General features: G+C 41.3%; 1 protein-coding gene across 1 annotated transcript in view; it reads left to right on the forward strand.

Annotated features, from left to right (window-relative positions):
- Positions 1-13305, forward strand: part of C5 (complement C5) — a 75219-nt gene extending 61914 nt beyond the window's left edge. Inside the window, exons 33-41 of the mRNA XM_019731219.3 lie at positions 340-397; positions 4653-4755; positions 5121-5195; positions 5308-5413; positions 6485-6568; positions 7457-7546; positions 9830-9913; positions 12052-12190; positions 12764-13305. Of these exons, the coding sequence (XP_019586778.3) occupies positions 340-397; positions 4653-4755; positions 5121-5195; positions 5308-5413; positions 6485-6568; positions 7457-7546; positions 9830-9913; positions 12052-12190; positions 12764-12902 (878 nt within the window). The 3' untranslated portion in view covers positions 12903-13305. The remainder of the gene's footprint in view (positions 1-339; positions 398-4652; positions 4756-5120; positions 5196-5307; positions 5414-6484; positions 6569-7456; positions 7547-9829; positions 9914-12051; positions 12191-12763) is intronic.
- The last annotated feature ends 5180 nt before the right edge of the window (positions 13306-18485 follow it).

Consider the following 18485-nt stretch of genomic DNA (forward strand, 5'->3'; position numbering starts at 1 on the left):
CCCACAGGAAACTTTCCAACTACCAGCGAATCCAGGCATCTGCTCTTCCTCCCCACAACCTTCTTCAGACACGTTTCCAATACATATTTATCTTAATGACTCCTTCCTTAAATGAAAAGTTCTTTGAGAGCAGAGAATTGTTCAAATGATTTAAAGGCTTCCTCGTATTTTTCCGCAGCCAGGAAGTTTCATAAAAATCAGTGAGAGTGCCAATTTCCAAATAACAAATCATTCTTAAGTGTTTTCAGAGGCCTGCTCATTAACGATTCTGTTCTGACAGTTTCCAAAACAATTAAAGACGGTTTACTCTCATTTTCGTGTGTCTGTTTTGTGTGCTAGCATCCAGTCACAGCGGCTACGGCAACTCGGATTACAAGCGCATAGTAGCATGTGCCAGGTGAGCCCATTTCCACAGAGGGGACTTCAGGTCTCACTTTTGCTCTTACGTTACTTCTTTATATCTTTTTGAATTTTAAGAGAGCCAGATGATGCAAAGTTGTTCACTTTTATTTTAAATGCAGACCATAACAGCTATTCTCAAATAGCTACTTCCTGTAAAGAACAGCTTTGGTTTTACTCAGTTTTCCCTCCTGTTTTTAGCCTTCTTCTACTTCAAACACAATATATTAATTTTTTTTCTGTCTTTCAGAAAGGGAGAGATGTGATGTAAGTATCAGGAAAAGAAAGAACTAAAAAGATTCTCAAATAAGCAGCTCCTACTCTCCTCCTTAGAAAGATCACATTCACCCAGCAAAATCCCTGGCCGGTATCCACCAGTGGTTCTTAAGTCAGCTGCACGTGGAAGTCAGCTGGAGAGCTTTCAGAACTAACCAGAATCCTGGCCTCACCCCAAGGGTCATTCTAATGGTTGAGGACCACTGAGGCCGCGCCCTCTGCAGACTAACTGCAGAGGCCTCAATTGGTCACTATATTTCTTTCCTAGTGCTGCTAAGTAACAATTTACCATAAATGTAATGTTTAAAACAACCCAAATTTATTATCTTACAAGTCTGGGGTTCAGAAGTCCTAAAATCAAGATGTCATTGGGGCTACCTCCCTTCTGGAGGCTGTAGGGGAGAATCCACGTCCTTGCCTCTTCCAGATTTTAGAGGCTGCCTGCCTTCTTTGGCTCGTGGCCCCTTCCTCCAGCTTCAAAGCCAGCAGTCAGCATCTTCCAGTCTTTCTCACTGACTCTGACTCCTGCTTCCGTCATCACGTCTCCTTCTCTGACTCTCCTGCTTCTTTCCCTCATAAAGACCCTTGTTATCACATGGGGTCCACCCAGATAATCCAAAATAATCTCCCTATCTCGACATCTTTAGCATAACCACATGGGCAAGTGCCTTTTGCCATGTAAAGTAACAGATTCACAGGTCTGGAGATTAGGACAGGGACATCTTTGGAGGCCATTCTTCTGCTCACCACACCCACCATGCTAAAATGTTTATGAAAATGTATGGTTTTGCAAATATGTTATATATTCCTTAGCGATCACACAGAGTGAATCAGTTAGTGGCAGAGCCAAGACTAGAACATAGGCTTTCCCCCTCTTCTTTCCCTCACCCCTCAGCACCTCCTTAACTCTTCCTATTCCCAATAACAGTGATTTCTATGGTTGGTATTTGCTGTTTTTACTTATAATCACACTTGATGTCAAAGCCCTCAGTAAGGGTAACTTAGAAATCCCGTAGAGTTGTGTCGTAGATTAGAGCTGAAAGGATTTTAGGGATGATATAGTAATCCCCTTATTTTAGAAACAAAGAAACTGAGACCCAACGAGGTGAAGTAACAAGCCAAGTTCTTACAAAGTTAGAGGTAAAGCTACCGTGTTTCCCCGAAAATAAAACCGGGTCTTATATTAAGTTTTGCTCTAAAAGACACATTAGGGCTTATGTTCAAGGGATGTCCTCCTGAAAAATCATGCTAGGGCTTGTTTTCTGGTTAGGTCTTATTTTCGGGGAAACACAGTAGGACCTCAAACCCCAGACCTTGTCACTCTAATATCTAAAGCACCTCCTTTAATCAGTGTAATCTGAGACCCTGACCTCATGAAACAGCACAATGGTTTCTTGTCCCCTCCTTCCAGCCATTTCCCAGCCTTGTTGGTGGTCCCAGCCGGTCACTCTCTTCTTAGGACTTTTTCATCAGCCAGTTCAGCAATCCCTCCTTCCTTTCTTGGCCAAGTTTTGTTCTCTGTTCCCCCTCAAACACCGTTCCTTATTCCCTAATGTCTTTCTGGTAAGGTCACCCTTTCCCAGGCAACTTCCTTCCTCCTAACTCCCATTCCTACTCTTGGGTATCTCTCTTCTGGGGAAAGTGTTGTGATCCCAGTTGTCTTTAAATCCTTAACACTTATTAGAGGGAAGTGTGAGCAAAGTTGTTCTGGGCAGAGCTAGAATCAATGCACAGGACCCTATAGGAGACATCTAGAGTGGACCCAGAAGGGCTCTCTGATAGTGGAGCTGGACACCGGTGGGGCAGCCTCTGCCATGAAGTACTCAGGTGACCTTCAGCAAATCAGCTTAAAACTCTGGGCCTCTTCTCTAAAGCAAGGAATTGTACAATCTGATCTCAGAGTATCTTCCAGTTCTAATGTTCCGCAACTCTGCTTACATAAAAAGGCTCTCATCAAAAACTCATTCGTTTGATTTCATTGGCAGGATGCCTAATTCCAGATTGTTAATGCACAAAAGAAAGCAAATAGAGATGTAATATTGAATATTCTATCCTTTGGTTTTTATAAATTGGGGACAGCGTGTTCAAAAAAGCCAGGTGGAATATGCTTTTGGCTCTGATGCTGCAGTTAGGTTGGATAAATTACAAAAGTAACTGTGTAGTACTTATTCATGTGAGAAATTCTTCACCTTCAAATATGTATTCTCTCTCCTGATTAAAAAACTGTCAGCACACAGTTTCTGTGTTCACAAGCTCTCTTTCGTGTAGTTAGCTTTTTACAACATCTCTGTTGTATTCATAAGAAGAGAAAAAAGGATTTTATTTCTCTCCTTTCTTGGAACAAAATGCCTTTGGAAAAGAGTGCTGTCTTTGGCAGCAGGCAAAGGGTTTCTTGAAAGGAAGGTTTCTGTTCCATGGGTGAAACAGTCACCATGGCAACCAGTCATCAAGGCTCCAGCAACTTTTCATGAACACTTTCCACTCAGGAGGCCCTTTTCCATCCTGTTGACAGAGTATTTGCATCTGTGAGCAAGAGTTCTCTGCTTCTGGTGACACTCACCCATCCAATTAGGGAGATGTCCAGATACATGTCATACTACAGTTCCAAGTCGCTTTATATTCTGTTCTAAATTGTTAATCTGGTGAAGAATGAAGTTAAATTGTTATAAGCCAGGAATTTTATAATACTTCCAATTATTATGGTAAATATTACACCTAAAACTTTAAATATAAGTGCTCTATAAAGTGTGATTGGGTCAAAGAGATTCCCTGCCAACTCACTAACTGAAATAATACCTCCCATTTCACTAACACTATTCCTTTAGGTGAGATCAATTCATTTCACCCCTATGAAGCTGTTTTCCCAGTTTCTTCTTTTAATCCTGACTGCTCTTACAAGCTCTACTCTCAAATGTCCAGCTGCCTCAGAAGCATCTCAAGGTGAAGCTGGAAACTGAAACTCAATCTTTGCAGAACCACACTCATTCTGCCCCTGTCCCCAATCCCTGACCCACCAACTTACCCCTTTTTAAGTCTTATAATTCTGCTTAATGGTAGCATGAAGACTCTGCCACCCAAAACGAAGCCTTGGAATTATTAAGATAAATTTAAACACAAGTTTATACTTCTTCACAGTTCATTTTAGAAATGGGAAAATGATTTGTGGAAATCTCTCAGCAGAACTGGGATAAAACCCAAGTTTCCTGAATCCCCATTTTAGTGTTCTTTTCTCTCTTGCCAGAAACAAACAAACAAAAAATCCCACCAAATCTCCCATTTTAACCCCTTTGCCTTTCTCCTTAGCTTCTTTATAAGCACAATTCCTAGACATAGTTTTAAGGATAATCCTTAAAACATTTTTTAAAAACTAAAGTGTCTATTATGGAAAATTTATAATATAGAGAAAAGCATGGAAAAGAGAGATAATCACTTATAATCTCACCATCCAGAGAAAGTAGCTGCTAATATTTTAGTGTATTTCCTTCCAGTCTTTCCCTGAACTGCTTATTGAATCTCTTTCCAGTATACAACTAATTTTTTCCTTTGAATATGCTCCCTTAGAAAAAGAACTAGAATGAGAATCAAGAGACTTATGCAGCTCTGAGGTGAACCAGTAATGTAACCTTCCGCAAGTGCTTTACTCTCATCCTCAGTTTCCTCAGCCAGTTACGAGTAATTAAGAGCTTGGACGGAATGACTTCTGTGATTTCTTCCAGCTCCAAAATGCTGGTCTACTGAGATTATTGGTCAAGCAAGAAAAGAGTTAGCCTAGATGACTAAAAGGTCTCTTGCAACTCTAAAATTCAGAGATTGCAATGCATATATTGTAGAGCGGCAAATAAGTGGAGACCCACCTTCAAAACTTAAAGGCTTCTAAGGAATAGGGCCTTTTCTTTTCTTTTTTTATGGGGGGGTGGCTTTTCTTAAAGCATCTTATCCATTGATTTACTTCATTTTCTAATCTCTAATTATTTTAGCTACAAGCCCAGCAGAGAAGAATCATCATCTGGATCCTCCCATGCAGTGATGGATATCTCTCTGCCTACTGGAATCAATGCAAACACGGACGACTTAAGAGCTGTAAGTGTTTTCTTTTCCATATTGTTACGGATGCTTGGTTTTTGTTACTGCATTATTTTACAGACAAAGCTATTTTTTTTCATTCTAATATGTCACTTTCATAGAATCATCCCGAATATTCTTTCCAAACCAATAATCTATCCAAGGGTTGATTCCGCAAAGTGAAGTGAGGGCACATATTTGTATGGCACAAAAAATGTGAGCGTATGTGCTAACATGTTCCAACTTTTTCAAGAAGGGGAGCTGCTCTTCAACTTCTTTGATAGAGGCTTACATCACCATGATCTAACATCTCATCGTTGGGTGAACGCATTTAAACAAAAAGATAACAGTATTAAATTCAAGCTTTGCTCTTTCTTCCTTAGCTTGTGGAAGGGGTGGACCAACTATTAACTGATTACCAAATCAAAGATGGACATGTTATTGCCCAGCTGAATTCGGTAAGCTCCACCTGCCACCATTCTTTATTTACTATTACTACTCAAAATTTACAAGCTAAAATATTATGAATCTCTTCTCTCCCATAATTTCCTTAAACCTTGAATTTGCCAGATTCCTTCCAATGAGTTCCTTTGTATTCGATTTCGGATAATTGAACTTTTTCAAGTCGGGTTTCTGAGTCCTGCTACTTTCACAGTGTATGAATACCACAGACCAGGTAACCAACTCTACTCTGAAATTTCTTCAGAAGACTACTTTATATTCATTACAGAACCTTTAGAAATCCACTAGAGGCTCATACATTTTACATATCACCTCTCCCAGGGCTCACTCTTCACAAAAGTCTCAACTTGAACCCACAAATCACTGCATGACATTGAGCGAATCATTCCACCTCTCTGGGCCTCAGTTTCTTCATCTTTAAAATAACTGGACTAGATTGCTCCTAGCGTTTAAGTTCTTTGCCTCAAGTTTATCTTTGGTGTTCATTTCAGTATTCGTTGTGCCTCTCCTTTCTAGAGAAGCCCACTTAGTCTACTACTTCTTTAATCCTCCCAGAATCAACTTCTCCATCTATAGTCTTATCACAGTTTGCAGAGAGCTGTGTTAGAAAAGTTATCACATTGCACTGTAGTTATTTGTTTGCATGCCTTTCTCACCAACACTGGACAATGTTTTCATCCTTTGTGCCCCTAGTATCTAACACAGTGTCAGGTATATAATGTGAATCAATAAATGTCAAATGAATGGTCCCACATTTAATCATTCAGCCACCTCTGAGAATATTAATGACTGGAGAGCTTCCTGGTTCACAAGACAGATGACTCCACCTTCGATGGTTCTACTTCTTAGAAAATTCTGAGAGTGAAGCAAACTCTGACACCCATTCATTCTAGTTTTAGCTTCTGAAATCACATAGGACATACTTAGCCCCTCTTCCCCTTGAGAGAGAATACACACACACACACACACACACACACTTGCTTCCTTTCAGTAGACTCCCATGTAACATTTTTTTTCTCTCATTCATAGAAGAACCAAATATTTTCATTCTAAGAAATGAATATAGAACAGTAAAATTTCAAGCACAGAAGGGTAGATCATTTTGAGGATAGAAGGGCCCATGAGAGGACAAGCAATTCAAAATTTAACCTCCACAGGCCTTAGCTACAAAAAGAAGGGTTTGGAATAAGTGATCTCCAAGGCCCCATGGGAGAAACTCACTGATCAGGGAATGTGTCATGCGTTAATCAAGCCACCTCTCCTAACCATGCTTTCATCGTCACAGATAAACAGTGCACCATGTTTTACAGCACATCCCATAGCAAACTTCAGAAAGTCTGTGAAGGAGCAACATGCAAATGTATAGAAGGTAAACTTCATTTAACATGTTTAGGCTGCATGCTTGTTTAAAGCAGCTACTCACAAACCGGGGCTAATCTGGGGGAAGCTGTCTAACAAACTGTTGTATCTCAGGAGTAGGAATGTCATCTCAGCTGATTGAAAGCTGATTCCTTGAGTGCTATAAAGCTACTTCTCAATAACTCCTGAACAACCTAATGTTTTATACCATACAGAGGTGGAGAGATACCATCTAGACAGTTATTGGCTATCAGAGAGACCACATGATTTAAATTCTTACTTTCCCCCTGGCATTTCCCACGTAAAAGGACCACAACCCAAGGGAGGCTCTTCTTCTTTCCCCTTGTCCTTCCCAGTTACTGACATTCTCTATTTATTGTCCAGTTTTATAAACCCAAGGCAGCCTTCTTGGCCAAGAAAGAGACCCAGAACTCACAAATAGTCAACTGACTCCATGAGGGTCTGGGTTGGTTTGGTTTTATTTTGTTTTTCCAAAACCTTAATATCTATAAATTTCTTAGATACTTATTGCACCATTTTATAGCTGTAAGTCAGTGACATTATCATCTGGTTCCTTCAAGGGACTTTTGAATATACTCGAAATGGGAAAATTTCCTCCATTCTCCAATGGAAACATATGCATTTCTAAAAAACTGAATGTGGAGTGACTAGCCATTCTAAGAATAAGTCTCATGTTCAAAATTTTTGTTTTGTTTTGTTTTTGCTTTATGTAATGTTTCACTTTACGGAACTGAAGAAAACGGACAGGTCTTAGGAATCTGGTATTTGTAAGATTATATTAGATTGTCTCAGGGCTCATGGGCACTGTGTTTACTTCTAAAGAGAGTATCTGTTCCCTTACATTAACCTAACTTTTACTGTTCTTCACAAAATCCAGCTGACTGTGGACAAATTCAGACAGAATTGGATCTGACAATCTCTGCAGATACTAGAAAAGAAACAGCATGCAAACCAGACATTACATATGGTAAGTTCCATTAAACAGGGACATTTTATGAATATATGATCAGTTAGAAAGATCAACAACTTTAGGTACTGATTATATCAATAAAACAGTCCATGTATTCCGTTGAAGTAAAATGCTATCAATTTTTAGCATTAACATGCGAAGTTATTTATTCTGCAGCAAGAAACATGATTTTCATTTAAGATGATAGAAGTGATGTGCACACTCAGCCAAGACACTTTACGTCAATAGATTCCATTGAATTAATGGTGCTAAAACATATTCAGAGAGAATTTTTGAGAAGCCATAAAATTTTACTATTGTATTTTTCCAGTTGATGGAACAGAGGCAGAGACAAAAGTGGTTTTAGGATTTGGCTGTTTTTTGTGTGTTTTTTTCAAAATCCCTTCAAAGATAAGGTAAAAAATATCAATACTAAGTAATTTTTAATATATGCAACATTTCAGTACATGTTTGAGACTCCATTTCAAAAGGAGCACCTCCTGGTTGTCCTTTTAGCTCAGAGCTAAATCAAGTGCCCAAGTACACTTTTAGTCTTGCCTCAAGTTCCTCATAGAATTAGCTCCTTTATTTTCTATCCATAGTTTCTAATGTTTATTTCTGGATTTTTTTTTTTTTTTTACGAGAGAGAGAAAGAGCATATTGTACACTATCTCAAATCTCTTCTTGAAAATTGGTAGGGCGTTATTTATAAACAAAAAAATCAGTACAGTTGATTTGGCACTTTGTGTTTATCAATTGCTTTCATATATGGTTTCCCATAAGATTCCTTTGAGATAATAGAAGATCATCCCTATTTTACCAGTGAAGAAACTGAGGCTCAGGAAAATTTTTAAATTTGCTCAAAGCCAAGCAGGATGTTATCAGTCAAACCAGGAAGCATCCTAGTCTCCAGTATTATTTCCATTATATTACACTGAATTCTGTTGATGGAAATACAGCCATCATAATGAATTTTGTATAGTTCATAGTCTTTCTTTCGAATTCATCTTGATTTTTTTTAAAGCCGAAAAGCTACCCAACTCGGGCAAGATCCACTGCAGTTTTAAAATATATTGAGACTTGAAGAGAATACTATATGTTGTTTTAACAAACAAAAATTTCACTAAATTATTTCTTTCTCCCATTTAAAATTATTTTCACTCTTATTAAATACCAGAAACCTATTTTAACAGAAAAGAAATGCAATCTGGATTTAGTTTATTACATTAAAAAAAAACAACTTGCTGGCTTTTTTGGAGACTACAGGTTGTTACTGGAATAACAGAATAGAAACAAAATAAAACAGTTCCCTCTCTCCACCTATGCCCACAGTAGGTGCACTGCTCATATCCACCATAAAAATTTATGAACGTGAAATCAAGGACATAAAATAGAAAAGGATCTTTTCTATTTTAAGCCACTTATTTACACAGTCTTTGTTTCTGCTACAATGAGTTCATTCATTCATCTATTAAAAGTCTTTTCTTGAAAGTAATAAACTAAATTCAGATTGGACTTATTCTCTGTGTTAAAATAGGTTTCTGATACCTAGCTGAGTAGCTTAGATCTCAAAAATGGACAAAAACTTTTAGGTCATTCAACCCCATCAAAAGCAAAAACAAAAGGATCTTTTCTCAGGCCACATAGAAGGGATGGGTCCCTTCAAGCTGGTCATTCCAGAACAGAGGTCAAATACACCATGGATGCCTGAATAAAGACGAAACAGCTTTGGGAGTGACTCATGTCAGATAGCTGCCAATCCAAGCAAAGATGAGTCAGAAAAGAGAATCCTATCAAAAACCAAAGATCAAAGCCCATGGAGGTATCAAAGCAAGGGAGGGAACGAGGAGACTCACAGGCGGGCCTAAATTATAGATAACCCCCCCCAACCTCCCTCCCCCCACCTTCAGCCTGCAGAGAAGGAAAGGGCTCTTCAAAGTACCCCAGGGGCACAACTCCACTAATCTTAAAAGATCAGAATCTGAACTTTATATCTAACAAAGGCTTATTTGGTTTGTTTTGCCTGCTTCTGTCTTAATTTAATATTGTTCTTGTCCTAATCAGCCAGTTCCATAACGGAGGCCAGGGCTAATGATTCTAAGTAGAAAGTATCATCAGAATTATGATCAGCAGAATCAGACTGAGTATCTGGGAAGGCTTCTTGGGGGAACTAAGACTTACCTCAAGGTGCCCTTAAGAGCGTGCCATACTTCATTTCTCATCGGGTTGACAAATTCTGGCTTCTATTGGATATGGTATTATTGGCATTGAGCATGAACTGTTGTTTTCTTTTTTTGCCAGCTTATAAAGTTAGTATTACATCCATCACTGAAGAAAATGTTTTCGTCAAGTACACTGCAACCCTCCTGGATGTCTACAAAGCTGGTGAGAATTCATTCATTCATTCTTCCATTCAACAGTTATTTAGTAGTCATGATGTGCTGGGCATTATATTGGACACAGAGGACACAACTTGAATAGAAGTTCCTGCCTTCATAGACTTATATTCTCTTCAAGGAGACACATTTAAAAAAAAATGAAGTGGGCAAAAAGATTAAATAATTATAAAAAAAAATTTGTAAAGTCTGTTAAGAAACTTTTACGTACTTTGATATGTCTTTATTTTGGGTGTTCATTTTTTATATATGTCAATTTTGAATTTATATAAATAGGAAAACACCACATACTTAACCACTTACACAAGACTGGCTGCACGCTAACAGTAAACCAACATAAAAACATAACTATTTAGAATCAAGGGCAATTATGTAGTTCAAAAATAATGATAAATTGGCACTTCTCCTAAAACAGTGAGCTCAGAGTAAGCGAGGATATAAATGAAAAAAAGATGGTTGAAGCTGAGGTTAAGTATTCTCTTCTTCCGACTATGCTTGAACTTCTCCATAACAAAAGGTTTTAAAAAATATTGATAAGGCACCGAATAGCCACACTGCTTACCATGACAGGAATTCAATCAGTAAATAGTGCTGAGAATGTTGTTTACGTGTTGCTACAAGAGGAAATCATGTATTAATGGTCATCAGGCAAGCCTAAGAAAATTAGCTTGAACTAATGTGTGTGCACTGGAATTTATATTGCTAACTAAAGTTGATCATCTATGCAGTTACTATTATATACTATATACCAACATTTTCAGAAGTTTTTCGGGATTTCATAATTAGGGTGACTCTGCCAGAGTTTAATAACTAAGTAGATACCAGTCCTGAAAATATCGCAATGGATTAGACCCAGTCCCTGCCTCAAGGAATTTCCAGCCCAGCTGAAACAGATATGTGGAGTGAAACATTGTGCTAGAAATTCAAGTATAATGGGAGTAAGGGGGAGGCAGGTATTTATGACAAAGAACACCAAGGAGTGTTTACTGGATACTGTGAGAACTGAAGATGTGTTTAAAGATGGGGAGAAATTCAACAGGCTAACATGGGGAGGAATACATTCCAGGTAGGGGTCCAGCTTATTGGCTACTTTTGAGTTCTTTGGGAATCCCAAAGTTAACTTACTTAAAATTTCCCAAGTCTTTTATATGTCTTGCACTTTTCTGCAAAATTATACATTGCCAGCTACCAACTACTTTTTTATTTTGACATATGGAGATTAATCCTGTTCAACTATAAAAGGTTCTTTTAGTTCCTGGTTGTAATGCAGGGACTCAGCTCCCGCTCCCTGCACAAGAACGAAGGATATGGTGAGGCCAAAAGAGAACACCCACGGAGCCATAGATAGGGGAGTCATACCACTATATTCTCCATGGCGGCTGGGTTGGAGACACAAAAGCAAACATCCCCCAGTACCCTAACGAGGGGTCTTCCTGCACCCCAGTCTTACTGGTAGCCGGGGGAGAGACACAGGAAGTAGGATCAACACAATCTGCAATCCACAATCCACTTGCTAACCGCCCTTGCTAGCGTAGCCATGGCAGTTACATTAATGGCTAATGGCTAACTGGTTACAGCTGATGGCCAACTAGTTCTAGCTGATGGTCATCTGATCACAGCTGATGGCCATCTACTACTCGAGCCAGCACCTTTCCACATGAGGTCAAGAGCCTGGAAACTGCTCTCTGGGACTCTGTCCCCACAATAACCATTAAATTCCTACACTGGTTCTACAAGAGTAGTCATAACAAGCAGTTATATAGCGCTTACTGTGTTCTAAGCACTTTTCATATATTAACCCATTAAATCTCACAGCAGTTCTGCAAGGTAGGTTTTATTGCCATTCCCATTTTTTCAGCTGAGGGGACTGAGCCCTTACACAGAGAGCATAAATCATTTGTCTAGGGCCACACAGCCAGGAAGTGGCAGAGCTGGAGTATAACCCAGGCTTCAGACTTAAGTCTGAAGTCTTAACCATATGGACATTCTTACTCTGCAATAGCCATTAGCCTTTCGATATAACTTTACACTCACTAATAAATAGCCATGAGGGGCTGGAATGCTTAGAGAGTTTATAATTGTGACATAGTAACATGAATGTGATAACCTTATTTGTATGTTTCTCAGGTGAAGCTGTTGCTGAGAAAGATTCTGAAATCACCTTCATTAAAAAGATGACCTGTACTAATGCTGAACTGCAAAAAGGAAGACATTATTTAATTATGGGTAAAGAAGCCCTCCAGATAAAACACAATTTCAGTTTCAAGTAAGTCATCAATTTTCAATATTTTGAAGTCTCTGATCTTCCCTCCAAAACTGAGTGTAATTTATTCTCGAATACACGTTTCTTATGTGCTCTGTTGTTAACCAACAAACCATTAGGAGCATAAATGAAATAATGTAAGTTGAAAACAAAGAACTATTTAAACCCATTAGGGCAGCTGAGGACTCGTTGACAGATAAGCCAACTGAAGACCTGTGTCTGAAGATGACTGAGGGTGCTCATCCAAGCCCCCTGCACCCCATCTGCTCTTTCAATAAGTTCTCCAACTATTCTGTTTGAAAAAAGGAAAATGTTTAAATACACATTTTATTATGGTTGTTTTTTTTAAAAATAGATGTTTAAACAGATTCCATTCCTGCCTTTCACTGTGGGGGCCCCAAGCAAGCTTCACGACTGTCAGGGGCTTGTGGACCTTCCTAGGGGGAGGTCATTCCAGAATAGTTTGGCTGACAGCCTGACCCAAGGGGACTTGAACAGCCCAAGTTCAATTGAATTCAGCTCTTCTCTATTTGGGGCCATCATCACAAACGCTTCGTTTTCATTTTTTCTTGGCAGGTACATCTACCCTTTAGATTCCTCAACCTGGATTGAATATTGGCCTACAGACTCAGTGTGTCCCTCGTGCGAAGCATTTTTAGCTAATTTAGATGAGTTTGCTGAAGACATCTTCTTAAACGGTTGCGAAAATGCCTGAAAAAGTTCATCTGCGTTCAGTTTTCACTATTGACTCTGGTTGTTGAAATTTTTTCTTCCATTTTTTTTTTTTTAAATGTTCACAGCTGGTCTTATTTGGAAAGCTCACTTTAGTTAGAATTAGTGGCACTCGCTTTTATTAGAGAACGATTTTAAGAGCTGTAACTTTCTGAAATAACGTGGCCTTGGGGGGCATGGAGACAGATACTCATTCCAAGGTTATTGGACACCAGAAGCAATAAATTGGAATGCCTCCTAAAACCTACCACTCAGGAATGTGTGTCGGGACGGAAAGAATAGCCCATTGAAATGTAGTATCTTACAAAAACACAGCCTTTGCTCGAAAGAAAATACCAAGGAACAGAAAACTGATCATTAAAGCCTGACTTTGCTTTCAAAATGTGCGGAAAGGCAGAAAAATGTGTTATTTTATGCTAGGTCGGCTTCAACCACACAAAGACAGGCAAATTGAAAGAGGTGGAGAAGGTGGCACTGAGACCTGAGAAGGCCTAACCTCAGAGACCTCAGCAAACTGAGAAGGTAGGAGAGTTTGTCCTTGCCCCTCCCCTTCTGTTGCCCTCTCTTTACCCCCGTGGGGGTCCCTCTACTCCTTTCCCTCTCAGCACATATTCATTTCCCCAGAAACTCACTCTTGCCAATAATTGCTCTCCTGGAAGGCAGGCCTCAGTGCAGCAACCTAGTGAAAAGAAAGTAGGTGGGAATCAGGAGACCTTTTTTCTAGCCCTAAGCAGGTCTCTGAGCCTCGGTTTGAGCCTTATAAAAGAGGATTTCTTAGAGGAGCATCATTTTTAAGTGACGTTTTACAGCACATTAGCGCTCTCACATATATTCCCACTTAATGTCTCAAGCATCTCATGAGGTACAGGAATTATTATTATCCCCATTTTACAGATGAGGAGATGGGCAGAGTCGGAGTCCAAACCCCGAGGCTCTCTCCCAATCTAAACGCACCCCTCTTCTACAGCACTGCATCACTTTGCTTGTGGGGTTTTGTTTTCTAATGCTAAGGCAGGATGCAGTTGGAATTTCTTGAAAATGTATAGTTTAACCAGGCCCCCTGAACTATCACAAGGAAACATGAAGATGAACTCTTCATGTAAAAGTAAGAGTGACCAAAATGCATTCCCTTTTTGAAAGATCTGCATTTTACCAGTTAGGTGAAACTCCACGAAGCCTTGCTGTGTGTGCCTTGTAAGTGATACTAAGATTTTCCACTTCCAGGAACTAAGGATTTATTTTTGTTAATGTCAACGCTCACATTGTAGGCACTCCCTTGGCAAAAGCAACCAACGTGTCCAATATGTCCAAACTCTGCCAGTGAGGGGTGAGGGCCCCTCAGAGCAGGCCTGCAGTGCCTGCTGTCACCTTCTTTCTAAGGCAGGCTTGAGGGAACCACTGCAGCACTGGGGGGTCAGGGTGGCACCCGAGTCTCTGAGCTGGAGGGTTGCCTTCTCCCTAAGCACTGTGGCCAACCGGCCAGGCCACAGCTGCCTTATTCATACACAATGCAGCTGAGCTTTCAGACATCAAAGCAGGCCTTTGTGAGTTAGCCTGGCACCATTTAGAAATCTGCCAGCTCCTCTTCAGCTCACTCCTGTGCATTTAAACATATTTCATCAGTGAGGCTTTCGTGTCCCTCCAAACAGCCTGGGGCTCCTACTCAACCCTGTACTTCTCTTCCAAGGCACTTGCAATTATTTACTTAATCATGTGTAATTGTTTTCTGGCTCCACTGTAAGCTCCATGTGGGCAAAGTCTGGGTCCATTCTACTCACCGTAGCTCCTGCACCTGGCACAATGCCAGACACAATCGAGGGACTTAGTGAGTTTTTGTGGATTCCCCACTGAGTGTGGGCATCTGAAGACCTGAGTTCTAGTTTTGGCTTTCCCCTGGCGGGGGTTGGGGAAAGCCCCCTCACCTCTTTGGTGGCCGATAAAACAAGGGCATTGCACACTCCAAAGTTTTTTTTTAATCTGTGGCTCTAAGAAGATAGTTTGTAATCTTATGTTGTAAAACAGAAGCATCCAAATGTTGGGTAGGGATTTCTTTCTGCAAGTGTGCAGGGCGCTCAGAGAAGTGAGACATGGAGTGAGCTGGCAGAGCTTCTGGAGGCTTCCTGGAGAAAGATGGGTGGGATTGGGGAGGTAGCGGGGGGCCGGAGGGGCTTTGTGGTTGAAGAGAAAAGCATAAGATAGGTCCACTGAGGGTAAGATGATGATTCAGGCGGTACAGATGAACACTTCATTCCCGAGCTATATGTTTATTCCAACATGCAGAGACGGTTCCCGACTTACAGTTCTTCAAGTGATAATTCTTTGACTTTACAATGGTGCAAGAGTGATACTCACTCAGTAGAAACCATACTTCGAATCTTGGATCTTGATCTTTACCCGAGCTATCTATTTGCGGCACAGGACTTTCTCGAGAGGCTGGGCAGCGGCAGGAGCTGCAGCTCTGGGTCCGGCACACGATCACGTGGGTAAACAACCAATACTCTACAGGGAACCGTGTTGCCAGAGGTTTTTGGATGTTGTGTTCTAAGCACATTTAAGGTTGGCTAGGTTAAGTGAGCCGTGATATTCGGTAGCTTACATGTATTAAATGCATTTTCAACTTAACGATACTTGCACTTTATGATGGGTTTGTTGGTATGTAACCCCATCATAAGTCAAGGAGGATCTGTTTTAGAAAAAATATAAGCAGTACGTAAAAGCCAACACATACACTTTTCTTTTAAAATAAACGTATTTGTCAAGAAGTAAGTCTATTTAAGGGAACGTTTTAAGTAAATAAAAGTATAGGCTGTTCTTAGGGCAAAAATCATGAGGTTGGCACATGCACAATCGAAGTTCAGGAAACTGTCTTAAGAAAATTTGTGGAATCGACAATGAGCCAAGTTGAGACAGGCTGCCTCGCTCCCTGTTTCTCAATGAGGGATGCTGAGCCAAGGTCAGTCTTACTTTCCAGCCCCTGTGATGCTAATTTACTCAGCAACATCTAACAAGTATGTATTGATTGGGAATTGTAGTCCAGGCCCTTGGAACCTAGGTCCTTGCCCAGGTGGAACTTAGATTCCAGCTGGGAGAGACATGCAATAAACCATAAAGACAATAATTAAGGGCTTGACCTTGAATGTTAGAAGGTAATAAGAGCTACGGGGGGGAAAAAAGCAAAAGTAGAGCAGAGTAAGGGGGGTTGAGAGTGGTCAAGGGAGGGTGACATTTTAAATGGGGTGGTCAGCGCAAGGTGGGCTTCAGTGAGAAGGTGGGATTTGTGCCAACACTTGATGGTGGTGAAAGAGTGAGGCATGCGGCCAGAGGGGGATGAGTGCTGCAGGCAGAGGGGGCACCTCGCACCCAAGCCCAAAGCAGGCGCCGCCGCCTGGTGCGTCGCGGGAAGAGCAGGGAGGCTGAGAGGCAGGTGCCGGCGAGCTCGGAAGAGCAGGGTTGCGCAGGTCCTGGAAGGGGCGTGGGCCTTGCTGGGCGGGAAGGGGGAGTCATCGCAAGGTTTTCCGCGGAGGAGCAACGTGGTCTGTCGTACCTTTGAGAAGGGTTACTTTACCTGCTCTTTTGAAAACAAGGCAAGGGTAGAAATGGAGAAACCAGTCAAGAGGCTACTGCAGTAAACCAGGCAAGAGAGGATGGTTGTTTAACAACAGTAAGCTTACTGACCCTGCAGTGAAAGAGGACACACGCCCTGGGCACCCTGAGCTGCTCAGGAGAAGCGTGCTAGAAAGGACTTAACATAGGATTTGGGCTTGCGATGGATTATTTTAGGGAAGGTTCAAGGATGGAGGGCTTCATTCTGCATTAGACGCTGTCAAGAAGCAGGGCTAATGCTATGAGTATCTTAATTCTCATCAAACGGGAGGGAGAGAAGTAGCAGTCACATCACCCAGAAAAGGGGATATTTGCTCATTTTTGTGGTTTGGAAAATGTTCTTGTTTTAGTCTCTTCTCTAACACGATTATGGAGAAGTCTTTTGGTGTTTTTTACATTTTATTTTATTTTAGTATTATTATTTTTTGGCTTGATCCATTTTTTCTGGTGTTGGTGTTCTATGATATCAGACATAGAGAACACCACAGCCTGGCCCTGAGTGCCAGGTCAGCTTCTAGGGACACCAAGGCCCAGCTCCCAGTCTAGCTCCCAGCTATCGAGGGCTGCTCTTCCCTTTCACACACCCTTTTTCCTGGGAAATGCACCTACGCACACAGTGCACAAACTTGCATACTATGTCAGAGACCACCATGAAAACCCATGCATGGACCTCAGGACTGGAAACCTCTGCCTCAAGAGCTGGGAATTTAGCAGCCAAATCTGGGAGGTTCGCAGCGACGCAAAGCAACTCTGGATCTTGTTTCTGTGGATTTTCCTTACTCCTGAGAACAGATTGATTGTGCGTGTTTAATGTGCTGTGAGAACCTATCACCAAGAACATGATCTTTAACTTGGATTGGGAGATTACAACAGTCCTTCAGGCCTTTGAATTAGAAAGGAGGAAAGGAAGGAAGTGAGGAGGAAGAAAGGAAAGGATGTAGGAGAGACAGTGGAGGAGAGAAGAGGGAAGGAAGAGATGGAGGGAGGGAGGGAGAGAGGGAGGGGCTTTGTTTTAAGACAAGATGAGAACTTCATTTCTAAGAACCTTCTGGATTCTTCTCAGTTGGCAGGCGTGTTGGCAGGAACAGATCTGTTCCTTGGAACAAGTGTCTCCTCCTTCACTGTTTCCATCATTATAATCAGATATGTGTGCACTATGTACAATCATGAATTACATAATCCGAAAGTGTCCAAACCAGGAAGAACCTAGAGCTCATCTCATCCAAGTCCTTCATTTGCACCTGGGAAAACTGGCCCAGGAGAGTGGCTTGCCAGTGGTCCCAGCGCTGTGAAGTGCCAGGCCTGGGACGCCGGCCCAAGGCCTCTGACAGCCCAGCGCTTTCCCCACAAATGAGTGGAGGTTACAGAGAAATAGATTTTGGCTCTCCATAAACAAGCATTTTCTTATAGCCAGAGCCATTGGAAGATAGAATAGGCCCTCGAGGAGGTACCTAGTTCTCTCTCACTACCTCCTTCCAGACATGTCGCAGGAGCCATTTGGGGAGGGAGGCTGACCCTGACGACATCCCCTGCCCTTCAGCTCGGAGAGTCGGTTAATAGAAAACATCTGCTTTGCTTCTTTAAGCTTCTGTTTTCTCATCTGAAAAAGGAAGGTGCTAATAATCCCCACTTCAAAGGATTTCTGTGAGTCTTACAAGAGACAATACAGGTCACGCGTAGAAAGGGACAAGCGTGATCAATGTAACTTGCAGTTGTTAACCACACATTTGTGGAGTATCCTGTTGACATCTCACAACCATGTTGGTAGCAAGGAAGCAGCTGAGACACCTGGAGACGACACTGTGTGCCTTCTCGAAGGCTAGGGCATCTTTGGGGCTCTGGGGCCCAGGCGCCTAGCTTTTGAGCCGGACGGACTTCTCACACACTGGAAGGTGGTACTTTGTGACTGTGCGATCTGAGCAAAGATTCTGCCTCCCTGGGCTTCAGCATCACCCTGACCCAG

The sequence above is a fragment of the Rhinolophus sinicus genome, chromosome 16, assembly GCF_057876585.1.
Source record: "Rhinolophus sinicus isolate RSI-liver-muscle chromosome 16, RSI-T2T, whole genome shotgun sequence".
NCBI classification, from domain to species: Eukaryota; Metazoa; Chordata; class Mammalia; order Chiroptera; family Rhinolophidae; genus Rhinolophus; species Rhinolophus sinicus.